This window comes from Monodelphis domestica, chromosome 6, assembly GCF_027887165.1.
Source record: "Monodelphis domestica isolate mMonDom1 chromosome 6, mMonDom1.pri, whole genome shotgun sequence".
In the NCBI taxonomy this organism is placed as follows: domain Eukaryota; kingdom Metazoa; phylum Chordata; class Mammalia; order Didelphimorphia; family Didelphidae; genus Monodelphis; species Monodelphis domestica.
The window spans coordinates 3,266,614-3,294,587 of NC_077232.1; the positions used below are offsets into that span (position 1 = coordinate 3,266,614).

General features: G+C 39.0%; 1 protein-coding gene across 8 annotated transcripts in view; it reads right to left on the reverse strand.

Moving 5' to 3' along the window:
* PPFIA1 (PTPRF interacting protein alpha 1) overlaps positions 1–27,974 on the reverse strand; it is a 122,064-nt gene that overhangs the window by 59,646 nt on the left and 34,444 nt on the right. For all 8 annotated transcript variants that reach the window (XM_056801162.1, XM_056801163.1, XM_056801161.1 and 5 more), the window contains exons 3-4: positions 1,289–1,390; positions 339–503 (exon numbers count right to left, since the gene is read on the reverse strand). In XM_056801162.1, coding sequence (XP_056657140.1) covers positions 339–503; positions 1,289–1,390 — 267 coding nt within the window. The remainder of the gene's footprint in view (positions 1–338; positions 504–1,288; positions 1,391–27,974) is intronic.

A 27,974-nucleotide genomic window follows, 5' to 3' on the forward strand; every position in this document is an offset into this window, starting at 1 on the left:
TCACTTTATTTCATCTTCAGCTAAGTCAAGTTTTTTATGAAGGGATTGAAATTCCAAATTTTTACGGAAAACCACTTCTGCCTACTCATTCTTATACAGAAAATCACTTCTAGAACATGGGTTCTGACCATTGTAAGTCTAGAGATTTTATATAAAGCGTCCTGTCTACGGCTGAGATGTGCATCTTTTCAAAGCTGGAAAATCCAATAAACCAGGAGAGCTCTCTGAAATGAATTCACACACACGATACTGGCAAGGGCATAGCCTCCAGTCTGAATGGGTGTTAGGCCGCTGGGTAGAGTGGTGGAGATGGCAGCAGTGAGGGTGGAGGGTGGCACCTTTTCATCCAGGGCTTTATGGTGCTCGAACAGCGACTTTAGTGCCTTGAGTACTTCCACCTCACTAGACACTCCTGCAGGAGACTGTGCTTGTCTCTTCACAACTGTCATCCTTAGAGAGCGCTCATGCCTGGAGACAAGACATTCCAAATGTTCCAACAACAGCTGAAAGAGACCAGAAGCAAACTCATTTGGAGATTCTTGTCTAGGGAAGAATCTTAGAACAGTGTCTGGTACCTAATAAGTGTTTCCTGACAATTGGAAGACAGACGTGGTGCTTTGGGGGGTGGAGGAATATTCGCTATTAAAACAAACATATCAGGGGCAGCTGGGTGGCTCAGGGGATTGAGAGCCAAGCCTAGAGAGGTCCTGGGTTCAAATCAGACCTCAGACACTTCCTAGCTGTGTGACCCTGGGCAAGTCACTTGACCCCCATGGCCTAGCCCTTCCCACTGTTCTGCCTTGGAGCCAATACACAGTATTGACTTCAAGATGGAAGGTAGGGTTTTTATAAAAAATAATTTTTTTAAAAAGCCAACAACAACAACAACAACAAACCATATTATAATCCAGTCATTCTAGTCAAAAATACAGTGATATAATGCTAATTCTAAATCTAACCACTGTACTAAGCCCTGGGGATATGAAAAAAAGGCAAAACTACAGCCCTGTCCCCAGTGAGCTTATATTCTACTGAAAGAGAAAACATGCACGCTGTGTGTATGAGATATAAATGGGGGGGGGGGGGGGGGCACGCAGAGGAGCTACTGATAGACTCATCTGAACTGACCCTTCAATCACTGAGTGAAAACTCCCCAAAATTACTAAGCCAGGAAAAGCTATCTGGCTCATCAGCCACTCAAAAGAGGGGGGTTTATTTCTACCCCCCAGCTCCCTCTGGCTATGGCTGTGGCGCCCTCCATGAGCCTGAGCAGCTATGACTTACGAACCCGAGTATTGTTTCTTTCTGCTTTTAGTTCAGCAATTTCTTCTTCTCTTTCAAGAAGCTGTTCCCTGCAGACATTGAGTTCCTTCGTCAGTGCTGCAAACTCCTATAAAAGGACAAATAAAAGGGTTCTGGGTAAGAAAAGCAGACCAACCAGGCCTCCCACAACTTCACACCTTCTTGTCCCTGTTCGACAGCCTGCTCTAAAAGGGTTGGGTCAGAAACACCCTCTGGGACACGACAGCCAATTCCAGTCTGTCACAGGGAGCCCAAGATCACTTGTCCTCAGGCTAGACAGGCTTCAAATGCTTTCCAGGAATGCATCTGTTCATGCAAAGTAGAGGGAGCTGCTCTATTTACAGATACTCACAGAGGCCTATTTCTATTTCAATTTCAAAATGAAATAGGTATATAATAGTTTTAAAGCAACATCCTAGGATCTGACCTGGACTTACTTGGAATGCCGAACAGCAGGAAAAATTTGAAGTGAAATACAGCTCACGGCACACCAAAGCAACTCATGTGGGCCAGATTCAGCACCTCAGCCTCCCATGCACTCTACCAAGAAGTCAATGGAAGTCTGCTAAGGTTGCTTACCCATCTACAGAATGGCCTCAAATCCCTCACACAGTCCATGGACACTAGCAAAAAGCCCCCATACCAAAAAAAAGGCCTCAAAAACAAACCCAGAAACCATATAAAGAGAAATATCAAATACTTTCTATACAAATGAAGTTAGATTTAAAAATAACTGGCAACATATTAATTATTCACAGGTGGGCAGAATCAATATAATTGAAATGACAATCCTACCTAATTGTACTTACTCAATGCCAACTGCCAAAATCCAATTTATTATCAAACAAGAAAATAATAAACTCATTTGCAAAAACCAACAGGACAAGAATATCAAATAAATTAATGAAAAAAATTATAAAGGAAGAAGGTATGTGAGTATCAGATTTTGAACTATCTTATAAAGCAGTAATGTTCAAAACTATCTGGCCCTAGCTAAGAAATAGAAAAGTAGATCAATGGAACAGAACAAACAGCTGTAAAAAAGTATAACCTTTTCTTTGACAAAAGTAAATATTTTAGTTTTTGGAATATGAATTCACTAGTTGGTAAAAATTTTTGGAAAACTAGAAAGCAATCTGGCAGAAAACAGATATAGACCAATATTTTATACCATTTACCAAGATAAAATCAAAATGGATACTTGACCTTATAAACTTTGAAATTTCTTTGACTTATGAATGTTGGAAATTCACCATTGGGAAATCTCATACTGGAAAAAATTTCCTACTGATAGTAAGAACTCTATTGGAATGTGAACCCCCTTGGCAGGGAGGATCCTTCTCCTCCCTACCTAAGGCTACTTTAGGACAGAAACCTTTTGCTAAACAATGGAAAGGGCTTTGACCTATGCTTAAGCATAGAACAGGAATTTCTTTGAGTCATGATTGATTTTAGAATTGATACAATGGAGATACTTGGAATGACAGAACCAGGTCTTGGAAAATACAATCTCCACCCTACACAGAGTAAAGGGATTTAGGAAGGGCTGCAGCAAGGATCAAGATTTAATTATTTGAGAATATGACCTTCAACAGACATGCAAAGCCACAGACCTCTGGGCGATCCTGGGTTAAACTAGAGCCACCATTGGCACAGGGGAGACATGGACAGTGATTGGTAGATGTGAGAACTGAGGGGAGGGAACTTAGATGGTTTCCTTAAAGATAGCGGGGTCTCAAGACTGAGAGGGGTTTGAGAGGTTTTGCTCTGAGAAGTTTTGTTCTGAAGGAGGCTGGAGGTGGAGGCCCCTGAGACTGTTTCTCCATTTTGGTCACGTGAGTGATAGGGACTGATCTCTTTTCTTTGCACCAGCTATCTAAGGGCTTGGGCCTTTTGGCCCAGCCTAAACAGAGGGAGTATTTAAGCCTATTCTTCTCTCTCCCCCTCCTCCCTCCCCCTCCCCCTCCCCTCCCCCTCTCTCCCCTCCCCCTCTCTCTCCTCCTCTCTTCTCTCTCTCTCTCTCTCTCTCTCTCTCTCTCTCCTCTCTCTCTCTCTCTCTCTCTCTCTCTCTCTCTCTCTCTCTCTCTCTCTCTCTCTCTCTCTCTCTCTCTCTCTCTCTCTCTCTCTCTCTCTCTCTCTCTCTCTCTCTCTCTCTCTCTCTCTCTCTCTCTATCTCTCTCTCTCTCTCTCTCTCTCTCTCTCTCTCTCTCTCTCTCTCTCTCTCTCTCTCTCTCTCTCTCTCTCTCATACTTTTCTTCCTCCTGTTTGTAATTAAACTCCATAAAGGTTGACTGCTGACTTGAGTTTTCATTAAGGAATTACATAGCTGAATTCCTTGGTGACCTTAAATTAATATATATCAGTCTTTTAAAGTGATTTCCTTGTCACAGAATACAGAATCTTTTTGTCAAATGATGCCTTTTCTCATGGGGAGGGTGGGAGTTAACTGGGTGATTAAATCTAACATTCAAATAAATCCATATAAAAGAAAAAAAATCAGCACATGATAAAGGTGGACAGTGGTGAGGCTGTTCTTAACATATCATTTAGTCTGTTAGTAAAAGCACATGAATCCAGCAGCCAACAACCACAACCAGAAGGAGCCCAGCCCAAAGGGCATTTCTGTGAAATACTTAAAGAATAGTCAATTACAGCCACAAAGCAAAGGAATTCTAACCAAAAAGAATTCTGCTGGAATTTTCCATATATAGCATTTTAGTGGTTTGACAGAATTTAAACATATTGATGTTAACATCTCTAAGGTTCCTGGGTTTCTTTTTAAAGAAAAAAAAAATATTTTCTTAACATTAAAAAAAAAATTGGCATTCGAAACATGAAAAGATGCTGAATGAGAAAAGTCCAGAATTCTCAGTTTGTCAAGGGGCTCTGGGCCCAAAGTTCCTTTCCAAGCCTGTTGTTTGCAAATCAGAACAGCCAAGAAGGGAGTTAATTAATAGTTCTATTCCCAGGTTAGTTAGTCCAAAGCCTGGAGGGTCAATAATGTAGCAGAAATGCTATAGATTTCAGTGCAAAAAAAAAAAAAGATGAAAGGGGGGCAGGATATCACCATATATCTCATTAAACATGAAAATAAAATTAGGAACTTAATAATAATGATGATGATACCTTTTCTACAGCCCTTTTAAGTTTTGCAAAACATTTTATATAATTTAGCTCACCTAATTTTAACACCTCAATGGAAGGTGCAATAATTATCTCCATTTTCCAGAACAGAGAGTGGAGGGTGAGAGAGGTCACACCTTTGATATGTGCCAGGGAACAGTCTTCAGGCCTTCAGGTCTAGCCTCTATCTATCACTTGTACCCTGGAACCAAGGAAACAGAGCACCAAAGAGAGTAAAAGGCTACCTAAGAGTCAGCACTCTGGGGTCCCATTCTGTGTGACCCTGCCTTCAACATTCATTCACCACTATGGACACAAAGACAACACCCTGAAAGAGGCTTAACTTTTTTTTTTGGGGGGGGGGGGTGGAGTGGGACACAAGACAACACAGTTAGATAGATGTAAATACAAAATATCTATCAATCAATAAAAGATGAAGAGACCATTAGCAACAAGCTTCCCCTAGGAAGTAATGCTTCAACTGAGAGGGTATTTCAAGACCAGGCAGCCAACCTAGGAAAAGGAACAAAACTGGGACACAGAATGGCACTCATAGGAAACAACAAGATGGCCAGGAACAGGACATGGTAGGGGAGAGTAACATAGAAATACATAGAGAGATGAATCAGGACCAGAGGAGGGTGAGATCTTGAGACGCAGATACAAGAGGCAGGAGTAGGGGGGCAGAGTCAAGATGGCAGCATAGAAGGAGAAGTTCAGACCTCTGAATACCCTTCCTTATCGATCACACACTGAAGGCTCCGAGGGGACTGAAAATCAAATCTAACACATAAGTCCCCAAAACCAAAAAAATGAGAGGAGCAAGAGCACAGACAAATACGGGGAGCAAAGAAGGGGTGAATATGAACAAACAACAGAAAAAGAAGAAAGAAATTACAATAGAAAGCTTCTATTCAGCAAACAGAACAGAGGGAGAGGGATCAGCAAACGATAAATCAGAAATCCCAGCAAATTGGATATAGGCTTTGAAAGAACTCAAATGCAATTCAAAACACAATTAAGAGAGGCTGAAGACAATTGAGAAAAGAACTTAAAAACTAAGATAAGTCATCTGGAAACAGAGGCACTTGAACTAAAATGAGAAGAGAGTCTTGAAAGCCAAAATCAACCAGCTAAAAAATGAGGCAAAGGAGATGAAAGATGAGGCAAAGAAGATGAAAGATGACCTCCAAAGAAAATAAAATCAGAAGGAGAAGAACGACCAAAAAGCCAGGGATGAAATCCAGTCTTTAAGAACCAGAATACAACAATTAAAATGAAGTGACCTCATAACTCAGCAGGACACTATTAAACAAAACCAAAAGAATGAAAAAATTGAGGAAAATATGAAGCATCTCATTCACAAAACAGAGAATTTAGAAAATCGAGGAGAGACAATTAAAGAATAATTGGTCTACCAGAAGACCATGACAAAAGAAAAAGCCTGGACTTTATACTACAGGAAATTATCCAAGAAAACTGCCCTGATATTCTAGAACAAGAGGGAAAAGTGGAGATTGAAAGAATCCATAGATCACCTTCTGTACTTAATCCCCAACTGACAACACCCAGGAATGTTATAGCAAAATTCAAGAATTATCAGACCAAAGAAAAGATATTACAAGCTGCCAAGAAGAAGTCAGTCAGACACCATGGAACCACAGTGAGGATAATACAGGATCTGACTGCATCCACACTGAAGGACCAAAAGGAATGGAATATGATATTCCGGAGAGCAAAGGAACTAGGTCTACAAACAAGAATCAACTACCCAGCAAAACTGACTATATTCTCACAGGGGAAAGTTTGGTCATTCAACACAATAGAAGAATTCCAAGCATTGTAAAAATGGAGACTTGAATCCAGGATTTCATTCCCCAGAAGTCCCTGCTCATTTCCCAGAATGCTTTGTAATCACACTGAATTCTCACCTGGGCGAGATCACAAATTATTATTTAAAGAAGTTCTCCGCCTACTGAGGTCTCCTTTTCCTACTTTCGCTTCGGAGCAGACACATCTCATGATGTGAGTGAAATTTGAATGGGCTTCTCGGACCACCTAGCACGTGCTTCTCTTACTTGTATATTCTTAGATTCCTTATCTTAAATAAAACTCTAAAAATATAATACTCCTTGCAGAGAGAAACTAATTTCTACCTGCCTCAGTTTCCCAAAATATTAATCTTACAGAATTCATAAAGAAAACACCAGACCTGAACAGAAAATTTGATGTCCAAGCACAGAACTCAAGAGAATCATCAAAGGGTAATTAAAAAAGAGGGGAAAAAGAAAAATAAAACAAAATAACAACAAAAAAAATTTTTAAGAGACTCAATAAGTTAAAATGATATGTATCCCTATAAGAAAAGAGGTCATTGGTAACTCTTAAAAACTGTTGCTATCACCTGTGCAGCTAGAAGAATGACACTTAGAGGGAACAGCGATAAACTGTATAGAATGAAAGGACAAGGCATAAATACATAGATATATGCATGCATAAATACATATACATGTGTGCATATATATACATATATACAATAAGAGCTATAAAAAGAGGTTAATACTAAAAGAAATGGAAAAAGAAACAAATGGGGGTAGATTGATATGTCACAAATAAGCTCATGGGGGAGAACATCAATACACTGGAAGGGTAAAGAGGTTGGAAGTAGGAAATACTCAACTCTTACTTGCACTAAAATTGACCCAAAGGGGGCAGCTGGGTGGCTCAGTGGATGGAGAGCCAGGCCTAGAGACAGGAGGTCCTGGGTTCAAATCTGGCCTCAGCCACTTCCTAGCTATGTGACCCTGGGCAAGTCACTTGACTCCCATTGCCTAGCCCTTACCACTCTTCTGCCTTGCAGCCAATACACAGTATTGACTCCAAGAGGGAAGGGAAGGGTTTTAAAAATAAAAAAGAAAGAAATTGACCCAAAGAGAGAAGAACAATCCAATCCATTGGGGTAGAGAATAGATTTGCACCCTATAGGGGAGTAGAAAGGCAACAAATGGACTGGTGGGGAGGGAAACAGTACAAGGGAGGGAGAGGGTATGTGTGTGTGTGGGGGGGGTAGTTTTAGAAAGACTACAGGGAAAGGTATGGGGTGCTCAGGGAGGGGTAGTATCTCTGCTATGGAGGGCTTGTCGTGTCCTTCTAGGGGAGCTCTCCAGTCTCTGACCCCCACCTAACACCCTGCTCTCACTTGTGGCTCCCAGTAGCTGCTAGCATGTGGCAGCGGCCACACCCCGGGCAACAGCTTCGATAGGCTGGCTAAACCTTGTGAGGGTAGCCATCAGGTCGTCGACCCCTGGTGAACCAGGGCTTTGCTCACCCAGCATGTGAAGACTGCTTCGGCGGAACAGATGGAAGAAACCAATAAGAAGGTTCAACGGCTGAGATGGCGACGCAGCAAAGCACTGTGGAGTGCTTAGGGCGTGATGGAGCACAAAGGACAACAAGGCCATCCAATGCAGCTGAGGAAGTCTCCAGGTGTAACGATTTTTCGTGCCACTGGACCCAGGCTTCCAACGCTGAGAGAGTGGGACTGTCTCTGTGTATCGACTTTTCCACTTAAATCTTCTTCACACACAAGTGTTTTTGTGCACACTCATCTACATCACAGATGAAAGCGCACAAAGACAATCGTCATCCTCGGTTACCGAGAGACTACTACTACTACAGGGAAAATAAGGGGAGGGAAATAAGAAGGGAAGGGGTTAGGAAGGGAAGTAAAATAAGGGAGGGAACTAGGGGGACTGATTAAAAACAAACATTGGTGTAGAAGGAAATAGTGAAAGAAGAAAAGGCAGGATCAGGAGTAGAAATCAAAATGGTGGGAAATACACAGCTAGTAATCATAACTCTGAATGTGACTGCAATGACCTCACCCATAAAATGCAAGCAAATAGCAGAATGGATTAGAATCCAAAACTCTGCCATATGCTGTCTACAAGAAACACATATGAGAAAGGTAGATATTCATAGGATAAAAGTAAGAGGATGGAGCCAAATCTACTGGGCATCAACTGATAAAAAGAAGACAGGAGTCATAATCATGATATCTGACAAAGCCAAAGTAAAAATAAATCTAGTTTAAAGAGATAGGGAAGGTAATTACATCCTGATAAAAGGCAGTATAAACAATGAGGAAATATCAGTACTCAACATGTATGCACCAAATGACATAGCATCCAAATTTCTAAAGGAAAAACTAGTGGAGTTCAAGGATGAAATAGATAGAAAAACTATACGAGTGGGAGACCTGAACCTTCCTCTATTAGAACTAGATAAATCAAACCAAACAATAAATAAGAAAGAGGTAAGAGAAGTGAATGAAATCTTAGAAGAATTAGAGTTAGTAGACATGTGGAGAAAAATAAATAGGGACAAAAAGGAATACACCTTCTTTTTAGCAGCACATGGTACATTCACAAAAATTGAACATGTATTAGGGCATAAAAACATTGAAACCAAGTGCAAAAGAGCAGAAATAATAAATGCAACCTTCTCAGATCATAATGCAATGAAAATAATAATTAGTAAGGTTACATGGAGAGGTAAATAAAAAATTAATTGGAAATTAAATAATACGATCCCCCAAAACCAGTTAAAGAACAAATCATAGAAACACTTAATAACTTCATTGAAGAAAATGACAATGATGAGACATCCTTTCAAAACCTATGGGATGCAGCCACAGCAGTATTCAGGGGAAAATTTATACCCTTGAATTAATATCTTAACAAATTAAGAAGGGCAGAGGTCAATGAATTGGGTATGCAAATTAAAAAACAAGAAAGTGAACAAATTAAAAATCCTCAGATGAAGACTAAATTAGAGATCCTAAAAAATCAAAGGAGAAATTAATAAAACTGAAAGTTAAAGAACTATTGATTTAATAAATAAGACTAGAAGCTGGTACTTTGAAAAAAAAAATAAAATACACAAAGTACTGGTCAGTCTAATTAAATAAAGGAAAGAAGAAAACCAAATTGACAGAATCCAAGATGAAAAGGGAGACCTCACCTCTAATGAAGAGGAAATTAAGGCAATCATTAAAAACTATTATGCCCAATTATATGGCAACAAATGTGGCAATCTAGGTGATATGGATGAATACTTACAAAAATATAAATTGCCTAGACTAATAGAGGAAGAAATAAATTACCTAAACAACCCCATATCAGAAAAAGCAATTGAACAAGCCATCAAAGAACTCCCTAAGAAAAAATCCCCAGGTCCAGATGGATTCACAAATGAATTCTATCAAACATTCAAAGAACAACTAATCCCAATATTATATAAACTATTGGACAGAATAATCAAAGAAAGAGTTCAACCAAATTCATTTTAAGACACAAACATGGTACTGATCCCAAAGCCAGGCAGGTCAAACACAGAGAAATAAAACTATAGACCAATCTCCTTAAAGAATATAGATGCAAACATCTTAAATAGGATACTAGCAAAAAGACTCTAGCAAGTCATCACAAGGGTTATTCACTATGACCAGGTAGGATTCATACCAGGAATTCAAGGATGGTTCAATATTAGGAAAACCATCCACATAATTGACCATATTAACAAGCAAACCGACAAAAACCACATGATTATTTCAATAGATGCAGAAAAAGCCTTTGACAAAATACAACACCCATACCTATTGAAAACACTAGAAAGTATAGGAGTAGAAGGGAATTTCCTAAAAATAATAAACAGTATATATCTAAAACCATCAGCAAGCATCATCTGCAATGGGGATAAACTAGAAGCCTTCCCAATAAGATCAGGAGTCAAACAAGGATGCCCATTATCACCTTTATTATTTAATATTGTACTAGAAACACTAGCAGTAGCAATTAGAGAAGAAAAAGAAATTGAAGGTATTAAAATTGGCAATGAGGAGACCAACTATCACTCTTTGCGGATGATATGATAGTTTACTTAAAGAATCCTAGAGAATCAACCAAAAAGCTATTCGAAACAATCAATAGTTTTAGCAAAGTTGCAGGATACAAAATAAACCCACATAAGTCATCAGCATTTCTATATATCTCCAACCCATTTTAGCAGCAAGAATTAGAAAGAGAAATTCCATTTAAAATCACCCTAAGCAATATAAAATACTTAGGAATCTATCTGCCGAGACAAACATAGGAACTATATTAACACAACAACAAAACACTCTCCACATAATTAAAACTAGATCTAAACAATTGGAAAAACATTAATTGCTCATGGGTGGGATGAGCTAACATAATAAAAATGACCATCCTACCCAAATTAATTTACTTATTTAGTGCCATACCCATTGAACTACCGAAAAACTTTCTTACTGAATTATAAAAAAAAATAACAAAGTTTATTTGGAAGAACAAAAAAATCAAGGATATCCAGGGAAATCATGAAAAAAAAATGCAAAGGAAGGAGGACTTGCAGTCCCAGATCTCAAACTATACTATAAAGCAGTGGTCATCAAAACAATTTGGTACTGGCTAAAAGATAGAAAGGAGGATTAGTGGAATAGACTTGGGGTAAATGACCTCAGCAAGACAGTCTATGGTAAGCGCAAAGATCCCAGTTTTGGGCACCAAAACCCACTATTTGATAAAAACTGCTGGGAAAACTGGAAGACAAGTCTGGGAGAGATTAGGTTTGGATCAACATGTCACAAGATGTCACACCAACACACACACCAAAAAATCAAGCCATTACACCAAGATGAACTCAGAATGGGTGAATGACCTGAATATAAAGAAGGAAACTATGAGCAAATTAGGCAAATACAGAATAGTATACTTGTCAGATCTTTGGGAAAGGAAAGACTTTAAAACCAAGCAAGAGCTAGAAAAAAAAATCACAAAATGTAAAAATCAATAATTTTGTTTACATCAAATTAAAAAGGTTTTGTACAAACAAAACGAATGCATCCAAAATTAGAAGGGAAGCAACAAATTCGGAAACAATCTTCATTACAAAAACCTCTGACAAAGGTCTAATTACTCAAATTTATAAAAAGCTAAACCATAAATTGTACAAAAAATCAAGCCATTCTCCAATTGATAAATGGGCAAGGGACATGAATAGGCAATTTTCAGTTAAAGAAATCAAAACAATTAATAAGCACATGAAAAAGTGTTCTAAATCTCTTATAATCAGAGAAATGCAAATCAAAACAACTCTGAGGTATCACCTCACACCTAGCAGATTGGCTAGCATGACAGCAAAGGAAAGTAATGAATGTTGGAGGGCATATGGCAAAGTCGGGACATTAATGCATTGCTGGTGGAGTTGTGAATGGATCCAACCATTGTGGAGGGCAATTTGGAACTATGCCCAAAGGGTGATAAAAGACTGCCCTTTGATCCAACCATAACACTGCTGGGTTTGTTCCCCAAAGATATAATAAGGAAAAAGACATATACAAAAATATTCATAGCTGCACTCTTTGTGGTGGGAAAAAAATTGGAAAATGAGGAGATGCCTTTCAATTGGGGAATGGCTGAACAAATTGTGGTATATGTTGGTGATGGAATACTATTGTGCTCAAAGGAATAATAAAGTGGAGGAATTCCATGGGGACTCAAACAACCTCCAGGAAGTGATGCAGAGTGAAAGGAGCAGAACCAGGAGAACATCGTACACAGAGACTTATACACTGTGGTACAATTGAATGTAATGGACTTCCCATTAGTGGCAATGCAGTGATCCTGAACAACTTGGAGGAATCTACGAGAAAAACCGCTATCTACATCCAGAGGAAACACTGTGGGAGTAAAAACACCAAAGAAAAACAACTGCTTGTACATAGATCCAAGGGCTATGGTTGGGGATGGAGACTCTAAATGAACATCCTAGTGCAAACAACAACATGGAAATAGGTTCTGATCAAGGACACAAGTAATACCCAATGAAATTGCACATCGGCTGTGGCTTCCGAAGGGTGGGTGGAGGGGAGGGAGGGAAATAATGTGATTATTGTAACCAAGGAATAATGTTCTAAATTGACTAAATAAACTAATTCAAATGGGAAAAAATATATATTTTTTAATGATTTACAGTAAAAAAAAAAAAGAGGCAGGAGTAGCCACTGGGGTATGTTTTCCTTTGGTTGGCTGGTTAGGGATGTTTGGGGAGGAGGGGCTGTAGCCACTAAATCTCAGTCTTCCCTCCAGGCAATCCATAAATGAGCATGGAGGGTAGAGGGTCCTCACTGCCCTACCTAAAGAATTAACTAAGGCCAGTTACTCATAGGAAAGACTATTGGAAAAATGACTTGTGTGACTGGTCCAACATCATAGGGCAGAATGGGACAGAGCCCAGATTCTGAGCAAGTTCTGGCTGTAAAAGAAGCCATATTCCTGTGCAGGGGGCTTTCGAGACTGGATTCAGTCCACACCTCTTAGCAATAGAGGCTCTCCCAGAGAAAATAACTCATCCTATTCTTCAGCCATTTCAACTGTATTACTCAACCAAGTTTCACTGTTGTTGTTCAGTTGACTCTCCATGACCCCACAGAACATACTGTCCATAGGGTTTTCTTGGCAAAGATATTGGAGTAGCTTGCAATTTCCTCCTCCAATGGATTAAGGAAAACAAAGATTAAATGACTTGTCCAGGGTAATTCAAATTTGAACTCAAGTTTTCCTAATCCCAGGCCCAATGCTCTATCCATTGAGACACCTAATGGCCTCAAAAACATTTTTTAAGGAGTAGGATTGGATTAAAAAATATTTTTTCCATGTCAAAAAAAATTTTTAATTGTCTTCTGATATTCAGCAATCCAAATTCTCTCCCTCTTTGTCCCCCCACCAATGCCTGAGATGACAGGTAATATGATATAGATTATATATGTGCTATCATGCAATATAATGTGTTCATCATGTTGCAACAGAAGATATATGTTGCATATATAAGAAACAAATCATAAAGGAGATAAAGTGAAAATTTGTACATTTGAATCTACTGTCGGATGTCTTCAATTCCTTATGTGGTCTTTTGCATCATGAGTCTACTGGAGTTGTCCTGGGCCCTTATACTGAGGATAATAGTTAAGTCATTCATGGGTGTTCAAGGTACAAAAAATACAGTTTTCATATGTGGGTTACTCTTCCAACTCTTGCTTTAAAATCAGTGCCCTTACATATTTTTAAAGTTTTAAAAGAACATTATTTATATGCCTTGTTTAAAAGTATTTTTAAAAAACCTTATAAACTGAAAAAGTGTTTCAAAACAACACTCATTTATTAATTTGTGACTTATACACCTTTGAACCTTTACAGATCTGCATCACTGATGGAGGAGTTTCCACATCATTAGTTCCTTAAACTAATGAAATCACAGAGAGTAACTTCAAAGGATTTATATTAAAATGGTGCTTGAGAGGCAGAGTTAAGATAGCCTCATGACATGAACCAGTAGGGCCAAGCTCCTCTCCATAGAAGTCCTCTAAACAGATTTAGAAAATGCACTAGACCAAATTCTGATGGGGAAATCCAGGAAAAAGCCTGAGTGAGTCATTTGGGAAACACAGACAGGAAGGTCTGCAGACACTGGGAAAGAGCTGCCTAGCACCCAAGCAGAGAAACTTATGAGAGGACAAGAGGTCCTGCTACCTGGAGAGGTAGCTCTGTCACCTAGTACTCAGTTTAACAGATGCATGATGGTCTGAAGAGGAAACCTATGTAGGAGCCCATGTATGAAGAAAGGAAGAAGTTCAGAAAGTGGTGGTGGCATCGGCAAGAGAACAGCTCAGACCCCAGGATAAGAGCAGGGTCTCATTTCCAACAGGTAGCCCAGCCTACAAAGAATAACCAGGGCAGCAATCTCGGACCAAAGGGGAGCCTATAATTCTGCCACTGTGAATCAACAGTGCTTTCTAGATGGTTTTTTGGACTGAGCCCAGCAGCTGTCTACTCTTGCTCAGACCTAAACCCAGACCAGAAACTTGAGGAACTCAGACCAAAAGAGCAATCAGACTCTGACCTGGATCAGTCATTGGGAGCAATGAAAGCATATAGGTCATGAGGCTATCAGAGAAGGTGGAAAAACACAACTTCCAATATTCCAAAAAAGCAGCAAGAGGAGCAATCTAAACAGATGTCCCTCTCTAGAAGTGCTATGAGCCTTGCCTTAATATCAAGACCAAAGTAGGCTAAAAAATGAGAAAATTTTAAAAAGAATCTTCCTATGAAAAACCATTACAGTTATAAGGAAGCTCAACATTCACTTCCAGAAAAGGAACAAGCATAGGCTTGGATACAAACAGATACTGTACAAAAGCTCACTTATAACTGCTAAGAGACAGAAGCTAAAAAAAAATTTTTTTAAATAAAAGATATGGGAGTACTTTTAAGAGAAAAAAGGGAATGAGAGCTATAGAAGAAAGAATTGAAAAGGAATTAACAGCTCTGCAAAAGAGATACAAAACCATGCCCAAGCAACAAACTTCCTAAAAATCAGTCAACCAAATGGAAGTCAATCACTCCATGAGGCAAGAAAAAATATTAAAATAAAGTTTAAAAGATGAAAGAAACAAAACCTAAGGTATTCTCCAAAAACTGACTTGGAAAATACTGTGGAGAAAAGAAAGAGTTAAAAATCATTGGACTATCTGAATGCCATGACCAAAAAAAGAATCTAGACATTCTATTTCAAGTAATATTAAAAAGAAAGTTGCCCAGTTCTTTTAGAACTAGAAGGTAAAGTAGAAATGAAATAATCTACTGGTCACCTCCTGAAGAACCTCCAAAGTGAAACTCCCCAAAACAACAGAATCAAATCCCTAGAGATTTCAGGTCAAAGAGAAAAAAAAAATAGCCTGTGGTGGCAAATATATGGCACATGTATCAGAGATGGCACACAGAGACCTCTCTGTGGGTACACAGACCAAGGACCCAGTGTGCCAGTCTCTGCAACACAGAGTTCGCCAGAGTTCCTAACTAGAAAGCTGGAGGAAGGTGCAGCTGGGCTGGTCCCCTCTCCTCCTCCCCAGGCCTGACTATATCACCAGTCACACACATCCCAGAAGTCCAATGGGAATGCTTCCTCCCTCCCCAGGGTGGAGTAGGGGGAGATTGGGGGGTGGGGGGTGAGCAGGGCACTCAGTGATTCAGTGGGGGGGGAGGGTTGGGATGAGAATGGCACTTGGTCTGGGGGGTAGGGTAGGGGCAGGGCCTGGCACTCCATCTCTAAAAGGTTCCCCATCACTGCTATAAACAATCAGAAGTCATGTACCAAGAAGTCATAAGTCAGGATCACATAGGATTCAAAAGTCATCATCTTAAAAAAGTGGAATTTGGAAGTCTTCCCAAAGACAAAGAATATGGATTTACCTGCAAAACTGAATATAATACAGAAGGACCTTTAATGAAAAGAGCACCTCCAAGCATTTCTGATGGAAAAAAAACAACAACGATGCATAAAAACTCTAAAGTATAAAGTAGTACTGAAGAGAAACATAAAAAGGTAAACATAAATGAAAAATGACAAAGAACTAAACAAGGATATACTGCTTATATTCAAATGTGTGGTGGTGGGGGGGGGGGGGGTGGATGATGATGCATGCATCCCCTCTGAGCCCTGCTGTCATCAGGGGTTACAGAGGGAGTACAATTTGACAAGGCGCATTTCTCTTCTGTTTTGATGATTTTAAGAATGGAAAGAAAGAAGAAGAGAGGTATAAGACACATCCATTCCAGGAGGAGAGCAGTAGGGAGAGTGGTCGACATTTACAATTCACTCTCAGTCAAACTGGCCATAAGATGGAAAAATACATAAACACATATATAGGCACCCAGTTGGAGTGAGAAATAGATTTTACTCACAGGGAAACAGGAAGGGCAAGGGAGAAGGACAGAGGGGGCATTCTGAAAGTAAGAAATGGATTAGTACTAAGCAAAACAAATTTGTAGATGCATAAAAACATAGTTCTTTGAGGTGGCAAACTTAGAAATATGAGATGGCCATAAGTTGGGGAATGGATGAACAAGTTTTAATATATTAATATGATGCAAAATATGATGCAATACTACTGTGCTGATGTCTTATCAGTGTAATGACCCATTATAATTCTGGAGCACTAATAACATGCTTCCTGTCTCCTGACAGAAGAGATGAAACAAAAGAATTTTGGCCACGGTCAAGTGTATAAACTAGCTTTGATTGACTATACATGTTTGTGGAGATTTTTGTTTTTTTTTTTAATGGAGGAGTTGGATTTTGGCTGATTAAAACATTTTAAAAAAAAAGAAAGAAAACAGTACTTGAAAAATATCAGATTGGAGAGTAAAGACGGAAATGGAGACATCTAGAAATTCATTTGCTGTTGTTGCTATTTGGGGGGAGGTAGTTTAAAATGTTCAGAAGCTCTAGCATTCAATATTTCTACTTCCTAGAAATATCTAATTTCTCATTTGCCCCAATGAAAGTTTAATGCCAGCTCCACTCTTCTGTTATCAGACATGATTACAGTTCTATCTGGACTCTCGGATGAAACACAAAAGGAAAGAATAAAAAGCTTTTCACAGAGGATTTGGGCAAGAGTTTGAATAAGGAAGAAAAACTTTAGGAGACTGTTAAAAAGTCTAACAAGGTAGAATTAACTGACCAATAAAAACAAATAGCTAGATTAAACTGCCCATAAAATCAAGTAGGAAAAAAAATGACTAAAGGCCAGACATTTCCCTGTGCAAGCCGAGGACAGCTTTGCTGCTGTGGAAGTGGGGATGAGATGTGCAACTAGATTTTTAGGGTATAGGACATTTAAAAATCCAATGTTCATGACCACTATTCTCTCTTTTTTTTTTTAATCTTTGCTTTCTACCTTAGAATAAATATTAAGTATTGGTTCTAAGGCAGAAGAGTGGTAAGAGCTGGGCAGTGGGGGTTAAGTGACTTGCCCAGGGTCACCCAGCTAGGAAGTGTCTGAGGTCATATTTGAACCCAGGACCTCCCATCTCTGGGCCTGGCTCTCATTCTACTAAGCAACCCAGTTGCCCCTCATGACTACTATTCTTAAAAGAATTGAAGCAAACTATATTAAAAAAATAAGTGACTAAAAGGCCATGTTTCACAAATTCTTGGTACATTTGGATGTATAATCAATAAAAGGGCTCTCCTTTTGGGTCTATCATCTTTGTCAAATTACATCTCTCTTGGCCTCCTTTCCACAACTTTGGATCCTAAGTATAATCTAAATTAAGAACACACAATGAAATAACTTTCCAAGTTCCATAAACATTACAGTTTCCAATGTCCTTACTAAAATGTTATGACTATTTCATGTAGATTCACAAGAATCTGTGAGTGGAATGAAGTTGATTATTCTGGGAATAAAAGAAAAGCAAGAGCACCTAAGATCCAGGGAGCTTTTTAATTGGAAGGTTATCAATACTAATACCCCAAAAAGAGGGCTAGGGAAATTTTTTGGAACATACACAGTTGAGAAAGCAGTTTAGAAGGAAGCATAGTCCAAGTAGGGGTTCCATGAGAAAATGTGTGCAATTTATTGGATACTTAAAAAAAAAAACAAGAAGAGTTAAGTATAAAATGTTACCTTTCACATCTAATCCTTGTTTTGTGTTTAGTTCTTTTTTTTGGTGCTTAAGTTCTGTAAAAGGGAAGGAAGTTTGGGGATGTGAAGGGATGGATTTTATTGGACCAGTGGCAGTAGGTTGACTGTGGGTTGAAAAGCTAACAGACACTCTGACCAGGACAGAGCCTGGTCTGAGATCACATACAAACCACTCAGTAAAATGAGAAAGTAGGTTTAATTAAAGAGAATAGGCTAGAGGGGTATGGGATAACCCTAAAGCTAATTTTCTAACTAATACCCAAGAATCTAACGTCTCTTCACAGAGATTCTTCAGAGTGGTTTTCCTACGCTAATCCTCTCCTGTAAAATTGAAAATCTGTTACCCTAAAAAAGAACTACATATTCTGAGAGCCCACTGACTTCCTGTCATTACGTACTTCCCATAGACAGAGGATAAAGGGAGTGAACATTGAGGCTCTTCCTCTTTCTTTGGCATGATGCAGCAATCAGTGGTGATGGTAGTAAGGTGGGGATTTTAAAAATGGCTAACCAGCCATGGGCACGTGGTTTTTATTTTTGTGTCCTCTTTATTCCTTGATTTCTAATAATCATTTAATAAACCTCCTAAAATATAATATTTTTATTATTGAGATTTAAATTTAATTTTCACTACTCACTGCCTAAAAATCCCAGTCCCTGTTCTTGATTATAACTAAAACTCCCCTTAGCTGGTATTAAGGAATGGGTCTGTATAAGCCTGTTTAGGGCCCTGGGAAGGACTTGGATCCAAAAATGATCTTGACCTGGTCTCACAATCACTGCAGTTAGTTGGTCAGGATGATCACCAGGTTCTGCTCCAATGAAATACAGCAAACAGGACAGGAACAAGGATAGGATCAACTACTAAGAAAATGCAGCCACTTCTAGATATCTACAGAGAGAGACAGCTAACCCCCTCAGTACCAGTCTAAGCCTTCCTTCAAAGTTCCAGAATCTTTTCTGCTGGTCTCATGTCACTCCCCTTCACAAACTTACACACCTTCCTCCTTACCTAATCTTTTCCCCTCTATATGTTTCTGATATTATACCAAGTGACCCTGAATGGCTTTGGAACACTGCATATAATAACAACTTTTAATAGGTTTTGCTTAATGTTTTTTTTCTTTTTAAAAAATCATTTGTTACAAGGGATGGCTCTCTTGGCAAGAGCCTGGTAGAGTGTGAAGGAAATCTAAGTAATGCAAACATAAGATTTTCATAAAAATCTTTTTTTAAGACTTTTATTTTTGGGAGAAGTTGGTTGTCATTAAAAAAGCTTTGCAAATTTCCTGAAAGCAATTCAGCCCACTTTCCTCCGACTGTTTAATTCTGATCCTGCTTGTATTCCCCAGCTCTATAATAAGTCACTTTATATTTAAGTAACTGCTGCTGCTGCTGCTGCTACTACTACTACTATGACTACTACTACTACTACTGATACTCCCTCTCCTTCTCCTTCAGTTCTGTACCTGAACCAAGTGATGGAATTCATGAACAGATTACCAAACTACTCTCTCAGCAGTGACTCACTAGATTCACACTTACTTAAGGTGAAATGGCCCAAGGGCATTACATTTTTGGTAAAATCACAATGGAATTGTGTCCAGGCATGTACACAAGACATGAAGGGGGGTGGCTGAGGCATAAGACAGAGCAGGTATCCTTGTTCCCAAACCCCTTACACTTGAGGACTTCTAAAGATGCATGATTTCATCCATGAGAATCCTTTTTTTTTTTTAAATAAACCCTTACCTTCTGTTGTATAATGAATACTGTGTATTAGTTCTAAAACAGAAGAGTGGTAAGGGCTAGGAGATGAGGGTTAAGTGACTTGCCCAGGGTCGCACTGCTAGGAAATGTCTGAGGTCACATTTGAACCCAGGGCCTCTCATCTCTGGGTCTGGCTCTCAATCTACTGAGTCACCTAAATGCCCCCTGGAATCTTCCTTCTACCAGGACAGGTGGCAGCACCTCCACACCTGAATAAATAGGTTTCAAGAGCCTTTAGCAATGCAGAGTTGCCTCCATGGCAAGATGGTGTAAAAATGGAGACTTGAATCCAGGACTCCAGTCCCCAGAAGTCCTTGCTCACTTCTCAGAATGCTTTGTAATCACACTGAATTCTCACCTGGGTGAGAACACAAATTATTATTTAAAGGAGTTCTCCACCTACTGAGGGGCTCTTTCTTACTTCTGCTTCGGATCAGACACGTCTCTCATGATGTGAGTGAAATTGAATTGGGCCCTCAGGCCACCTAGCACGTGCCTTTCTTACTTGTATTTTCTTAAATTTTCAACCCTTAATAAACCTCTAAAAATATAATACTCCTTGCAGAGAGAAACTAATTTCTACCTGCCTCAGTTTCCCAAATTTTTAATCTTTACAATACTATAGAATTTAGGTAGCATCCCCTACCAGTTCCTTTGTATAGATTTCTTGTATAAAAATGATTGTTACAAAAATACTCCATAAGTTACATCATAAAAATGGCAGCATACTATTCAATTTTAAATCTTTTGTATTTCAGTTGGCAAAGGCATGTGACAACCTCATTCAAACCTGAAAGGGCTTCGTGAAGATAAACATACCACAAGCTGATCTGAATTATCAGATTCGCCAATAAGCCAAGCATCTCAAACCTGAAGTACTATTCTCATGGGCAGCTAGGGGGCACACTGGGTTAGAGTGCCAGCCCTGGAGTAAAAAGTCTCATGATCTCAGATGGGTGACCCTGGGCAATTCACTTAATCCTGTCTGCCTTCATTTCCTCATGTAAAATAAGCTGGAGAAGAAAATGTCAATCCATTCTAGTACCTTTGCCAAGAAAACCTAAATAGGGTGACAAAGAGAACAACTGTACAACCACAAATCTTCATAGATTACTTTGAAAATGGGCAACAGTTCCTCGGGACAGTTAAGTGGCATAGTGTAGGCTTAAATTCAGGAGGGCTTGAATTCAAATCTGACTTCAGACACTTCCTAGTTTTGTGACCCTCTCTTCTATCTTAGAATTGATACTAAGACAAAAGGATAAAAAAAAAGGTTCCTTAGAAGAAGGAAAGCAAGCCAAATAAGCAATATTATATTAATAATTACCTTTCCTATAAAATACCTTTTTCGTCTAATGTTCCAATAGCTTCTCCATGCCTCTGCCAACCTCACCTACTAGGTATGCCCTGATTTCTGCCTCAAAATTCTTGGGTGAAGGCTTTAGAATAAAACCTGAAAGAATATCTATCAAAGCATACATAACAAAAGGAGAGAATGGGTTTCATAGATGCTACAGGATGAACAAGATAGAAATAAGAAAACTCAGAGTCAGGAAGATTCGTGTGGCCCCTAACAATCCTCTCTTCCTTCCTGAGTTGACTTCACCTCAGTGTTCCAGGCAACTCTCTGAAACTATCAATTATGGTCAATTTTGGTAGAAGAAGGTTCCACAGTGGGAAATCCCTTTGCCTAACAAGCATGTCTGGATCCACCACTCTTCTCCAAAATAAATTTTTCATATAGCAGCAGCAATAAAAAAAAATCACTTAATCCATTCCCAACTAATATAAACAAAGCTCTATTTTTAAAATATAGGTCCATACATCCTTACAAAAAACCCTGTCATGTTGCCAGCAGTATGGTGCAGGCAAACCAGAAGTACAAGTGCTTCAGGCAGTGTTGGGATGACTTCTATCTTTATGAATGCCGTTTTCCAATTATCTGCTGCTTTTAAATATTTATCAGGTTTATAGAGAACTCATAACAAAAAGAGAAAAAGCCAAAAAAATATTTCTTGGGATATACTACGTTAGCTCTGGGGAAAATAAAAATTGAATTTGATAAATATGGCTTAAAAACAAACTTCATCCAATAAATGAAAAGTCTGACAACAGAAAGAAAACATGGAAGTTTGGAGAAACATGAAGCTGATCATTCCAAAGTGTAAGATCCCCAAAGCCTGAAGTGGGGGCTCAATTACTAGAGCCAAGGAAATCTTTAAAACTTGCATTTGCTTGTCTGGGAATCAAGTTTTCCTACATCTTAGCACAACTGTTGGTGTTTTACCTTAGCCAGATTTAAAATCTACTGTAACCCCAGCAAACATGCATTCATCAACTTTATCATAAATACAAAGTTGCATTCATTAACTTTATCATAAATGATTAAAGATTAAAATACTTCAACAAAGAGAATGGTTACAAAAATGAAAAAACATTACTAAAAGTGATTCTTATTTCAAAATGCAAATCAGTTATAAAGCTTTATCTAAAAAAAGTCAAGTCTAGTGTGACTCATTCAAGTTTTATTTCAGGAAATGACTCTTTGCACCAGCTTGACAATTTCTAAGTTCCTAATTTCTTGGCAGAAACATTTAACTGTGGGTTCCTCATTAAAATCAAGCCATGTGAGACATACAAAAACAACACTTCTCCAAACTTGTTAGATCGTTTCTACTTCCAGATTATTCAATACTGTCCTGAGAGCCAGATATCTAAGTACCCGGGGTCCAAGAAAACAGAAGTCATGAGGTACTTGAAATAAAACTATTCTCTCCCTTACTGTTCTGGCATTGCCAATATGCTTCCTTTCATCTTCTCTGTTCCTGTCTCCCAATTTTCATTCTGGTGATGTCTGGAACCTCCTCGTCCCTGAATATGCCACCATTCATGAGGCATTCTCAAACTGGAACATCCAACTACCCCGTAGCCTTCTTAATTTGCCACTTATCTCTAAGACTTGCCCCTTCTCCCACTGGTGAGTTCAGTTTGTCCAGGTGCCTCCATTTAGTGGAAGAGACCAAATGCCTATGGAAAATGAGGGCCTGTTCTGAATTAATTCTTCAATGATTAACAGACTTTCATTCCACCATACCCTCCCCAGCCCAGGCTGTCAGGGTTTAAATAAACTCTGCTCTCTTTCCCCTGATGTCCACTCCCTTATTCCTATCCTCCTCAACCTCCAATATCCCATGTTAGACTTCCCAAACTTTCCACCATGCTCTCTCTCTAGCATACCTATTCCACAGATAATAGTTTGCATCTCAAACTTGTTCCCTTTCACTCTCTCCATTTTCTTGTAATTGTGGCCTGGCTCCCTTCTATTAATAACACAGCTTCACTAGCTAGCTACCCTTTCCGGCAGTGGCTGCATTTTCATTCATTATTCCTAACTGTTGTGGGATGGAATTGAAATCCTCCTTGCTCCCCATTGCCACTTCCAGGCTTCCCTCCACCACCACCACTCAGGAACCTCTCCTCCTTTGAGAGTTCTTCAATCTATATTAACATCCAATCAAGTTTCTGGTAGCTGCTGTCTATAGACCTCTAGGACACTGTTCCACAAAGTCAAGTCAATCATCATCTATGTTGAGGACTCTCAGATCTATTCATCTAACCTTCTTCCCACCTCCAGGCTCACACTGACACTCCCTATTAGATCTCTCAATAAGATCAACACGTCCAAAACCAAACTCACCAACTTCCTCCTGCCCCCAAACTCACTACTGCGGTGGGGAGTATCATGATCCCCTCAACTCTGGGGCCATCCTTGACTTCTCACTCTTTCACACATCCAATCAGATATCCTTTTGTCAATTATCTCTTCAGAACTTCCTTCCTCTCCTCTGATACTTGCCACCAACCTGGTCCAGTGGTCCTCATTACTTCCTACCTAGGCTATTACTCCAATGGCTTGCCAGCTTATTTCCTCATCACATGTCTCTCCCTACTCCAGGCCACGCTCTTTTAAGTTGTCAAACTTACCTTCCTAAAGCACAATCTGACCCTGTCACTCCCACTAATCAACAAACCCCAGTATCACCCTATCACCTCCTGAATCAAATATAAAACCTTCTACTTCACATTTAACACCCTTCACAAACTGGTCCCTTTCTACCTTTCTAATCTTCTATCTCAGAACTCTTCTAGCAACACTGGCATAGGTTACTCATATTGCCTGACTGAGCATTTTCACTGCCAACCTCCTATACCAAGAATCCCTCCTTCATCATCTCCACCCCCTGTCTTCCCTCATGGACAATTCTTAGGTATATATCTTGTATATGTGTATTCTTATCTATAAATAATCTAGGATAGCTAAGTGATGCAGTGAGTAAGATGCTGGGTCTAATTCATCTTCCTGAGTTCAGGTTCTTACTAGATGTGTGACCCTGAACAAGTCACTTAACTCTGTTTGTCTCAGATCCTCATCTGTGACATGAGTGGGGGGGGGGGGGGGGGAGGGCGCCTCCACAATGACAAATACCTTGTTTTTCCATAGTTGTTTGCATGTGGTTTCCTCCATTAGATGGTGAAATCCTTGAGAACAAAGATGGTGAGTTCTAAGGAGTTTGTGATTTTTCTTTAGCAGTGCCAGGCACATAAAAAGGGCTTTTAAAAAATTCTTACTAAAAGGGTAGCTAGATTGCTGAGGAGACAGAGCTCTTGGGATAGAAGGTCCTGGGTTCAAATGTGATTTCAGACAATTCCTAAATGTGAGACCCTAGCCAAGTCGCTTAACCCCAACTGCCTAGTCCTTAAGGCTCTGCTTTCTTGGAAATGATATTTAGTGTCTCTTCTAAGACAGACGGTAAAAGTTTTAAAATGAACAAAGGAATTCTTACTGACTGACCAACCATTCCTTTTCAGTCTCCTCTGCTAGATCTTCATTCTTGTTACTCTCCCCAATTCTATGTATTCTTCAAAGATCTGTCCTGGGTCCTGCTTCTCTTTTATATCTAAATCAACTCCACTGGTGATCTCATTAATTCCCAAGTGTTCAATTATCATCTCTATGATTCATGGGACCACAAAGAAAATTAATTATACTAAAACAGTCATCAAAAAAAAGTTTTTAATTGGCAGACCCCAAGTTAAAAATGTCTCCAACAGGTAAAGGAGGATACTAAAGATTTCTAAGCAGGAAAATGGCACTGCCAACTTTGTGTGCAGTAGGAATAGCATTCTGACAACTATGAAACATTTTTTAAAAGGCAATAATACTGACTAAACAAACTATAGTATGTGAGCATAAAAAAATATTACTGAATCATAAGAAATGATAAATGTAAAGAATAAAGAGGAGGTAGGAACATATGAATGGATGAAAAGTGAAATAAGCAAAACACACAAAAAACCTACAAGGGAAAAGTAAAGAAGAAAAAAAAAGGAAACTGAACATCATGTAACCCTCTTCACCAAGGACACCACCAACCTCACTGAAGAGATGAGGGATTGTGGAGTGAAATCCACAGACTGTGGGATTCAGCTGCCTTGTTCAGCTGATCAGCTTTTTAAAAAATCAGTCTTTATTACTATTTGTTATAAAGGATGTCTCCTGTGGTGGGGGAAAGAGATCTTTGGAAATGAAGGTGATGAGAGAAAAAAAGGCCTCAATCAAAGTAAAAGAGAAGAGGCGAGGAGAAGAGGAGTTCGGTGGGGGGAGGACACCAAATAAAATAAAACAAAACATACTTCCTGGTCACAAGCCTAGGAAGATGGCAAATAAGTCATTTTTTTCAAACCTCTATAATTCTCATGCGCCCTCTCCCATTATGGTTCCAAATTTATAGCTTAATCCACAGGACAAAGAGAATTCTCAGCAAGCTAAAATGAAAAATATTAAAGAACAGACTAGATAAGGAAGAATCAAATATTTCAAACATTTTCCATTAATAAGATTTTCTTTTCTCTCCCTTTGACCTCTCCCATCCTCTTGAATAACTCAATGTTCAATAACTATGAAAACTTAAGCTAAGAATGATCACTTCCTGAAAAAATGCTAGGAAAACTGAAAATAGGCCTAGAAGAATATATAAGCAAGGAAAAGACTTACATTAGCTGATGCAAAGTTAAATAAGCAGAACCAGGAAAACAGTATACTGGCTAACTACAAGGAATGTACAATCAAAAGAAAAACAAAATAATTAAATGTTTTAAAACTGTAATAAGTTTAGCCCCAAATAGATATAAGTAGGAATCCACCCCCCCAACTACTTCAAAGAGATGGAAGTCTACATTTGTGAAAAAAATACAGAACATCAGACTTTTTTCAATATTTTGGATTTGGATTTGTTTTCCTGAATTGAGGGTTTTTCCTTTCTATAAAAAAAGTGATGTCAAAGATAGAAGCGGGCAAGGAGATATCAGGAAATATGGATGATTTTTTAAAAGAATGCATAAATTAAAAAATTTATTTTAAAGAAAAAAGAAAAGGTAGTTAATGAAATGAATCACAGTTCTATTTGTTTAGCAATAAACAGGAGACTTCTAGTCAGTGTTTTAGTAAAAATATTTATTTGTTTATATAATTATTTTTCCAAATGGTAGGACAGGCTAGGAAAGCAAGCCTTTGGAAAGCCAGCAATGAAAGGGAAAAAGATAAATTAACCCTTCCTATTTCAGGTAATTTAACCCTGGGGATGTCCTTTAAGTTTACTGAAATACTAGACTGCTCAAAGTCACAATGAATATGATAGCACCAGCTTTGAAATTACTGAAATACAATCCTTGATCATTCCCTTTCTTCATATTCAACAAGCAATGGAACAAAGCAATTCGTTATGTTCAAGTGATAAAGCATCTGCTTTTTCCTGCTAATTTCTCCTTGATTAGAAGATATGGACAGTAACTTCATCTTTCTGTTTTTCAATTACAAATAATTATGGCAGAAAAGAAGAGGATCATAAAGCTAGTAAAAGATTTTAAGAGAGACTTTAAGGATTTCTGTGGTTGGAATGATAGTGGGATCAGCCCAGCATCAGTACCTGCATAATACCTGAACCTTAAGAATCTATCTGTTTCAAAGTACTTGGTAGGCTCCCCCTGCCAGGAACTCAATGGTAAGTGCTGAGCACTAAACACCACAATGAAACACTTCTTTAAATTATTAAATAAAGAATACACACAATCAATTGATCAATAAAAATGCATTAAGCCCGGACTACCTACCTACCTACCTATCTGTCTGTCTGTCTGTCTGTCTGTCTGTCTGTCTGTCTGTCTGTCTGTCTGTCTGTCTGTCTGTCTATCTACCTATCTATCTACCTATCTGTCTATCTACCTATCTAGCTAGCTAGCTAGCTATCGTGTGTGTGTGTGTGTGTGTGTGTGTATGTGTGTGTGTGTGTGTGTGTGTGTGTGTGTGTGTACTTGTGCTAAATACTGAGCCTGCAAAGAAAACCACAAAATAGCACCAATTCTCAGGGAGCTACCAGTCTAAGAAAAACAAAGACAGACAGACAAAGGAGATATAGACAGCATATACAGGAAATAACTTCCTGAGGGAAGGCACTAGAGTTTCCTTAGAAGGTAGGATTTTAACTGGGTATCAACACAAGTAGGAGAAGCCAGCACACAGAGAAGAGGAGGAAGAGTATTCCCAGAAGTGAGGATAGCCAGAGAAATGCCCCAAGCAGAGGAAGGAACAGTCAAGAGGCCAGCATGACAAGGTCAATACAAACTAATTCTGGCAGATGGAATCACTAGCCCCTCAAGGCCTACATGATGGTGGTCATGGAGTCTAAAGGATGATGTCCCAGATGAGCTTAGAAAAAAACTTGAAATTCTAAGGATTAGGAAGGAGAGCATTCTGGGAAAGGAGGAAGTCTTTTCAAAAGGAGCAGTCTTTTCAAAGAAATAGGACAAAGAACATCACAGGTAGGGAACAGCAGGGCAGCTAGTTTGGCTAGAAAAGAGAAAAATGCATGAGTGTGGGAAGTGTGCCTGTGTGGGAAGACTGCCTGTGGCCATATTGTGAAGGGGCTTTCAATACCAAGCAGAAGGGCTTCTTTACTAGGACTGGCACTTTTCAACCATTTGAATTTAGACAAGTCTCTTCCTTTGCCATCTCCTTTGATGTTATTATCCCATCATCACCAAAATAATATTCTATAGTAGAGCTAACAGCAAGTCACAGGTGCTTTTTTTTTTAACCCTTACCTTCCGTCTTGGAGTCAATACTGTGTATTGGCTCCAAGGCAGAAGAGAG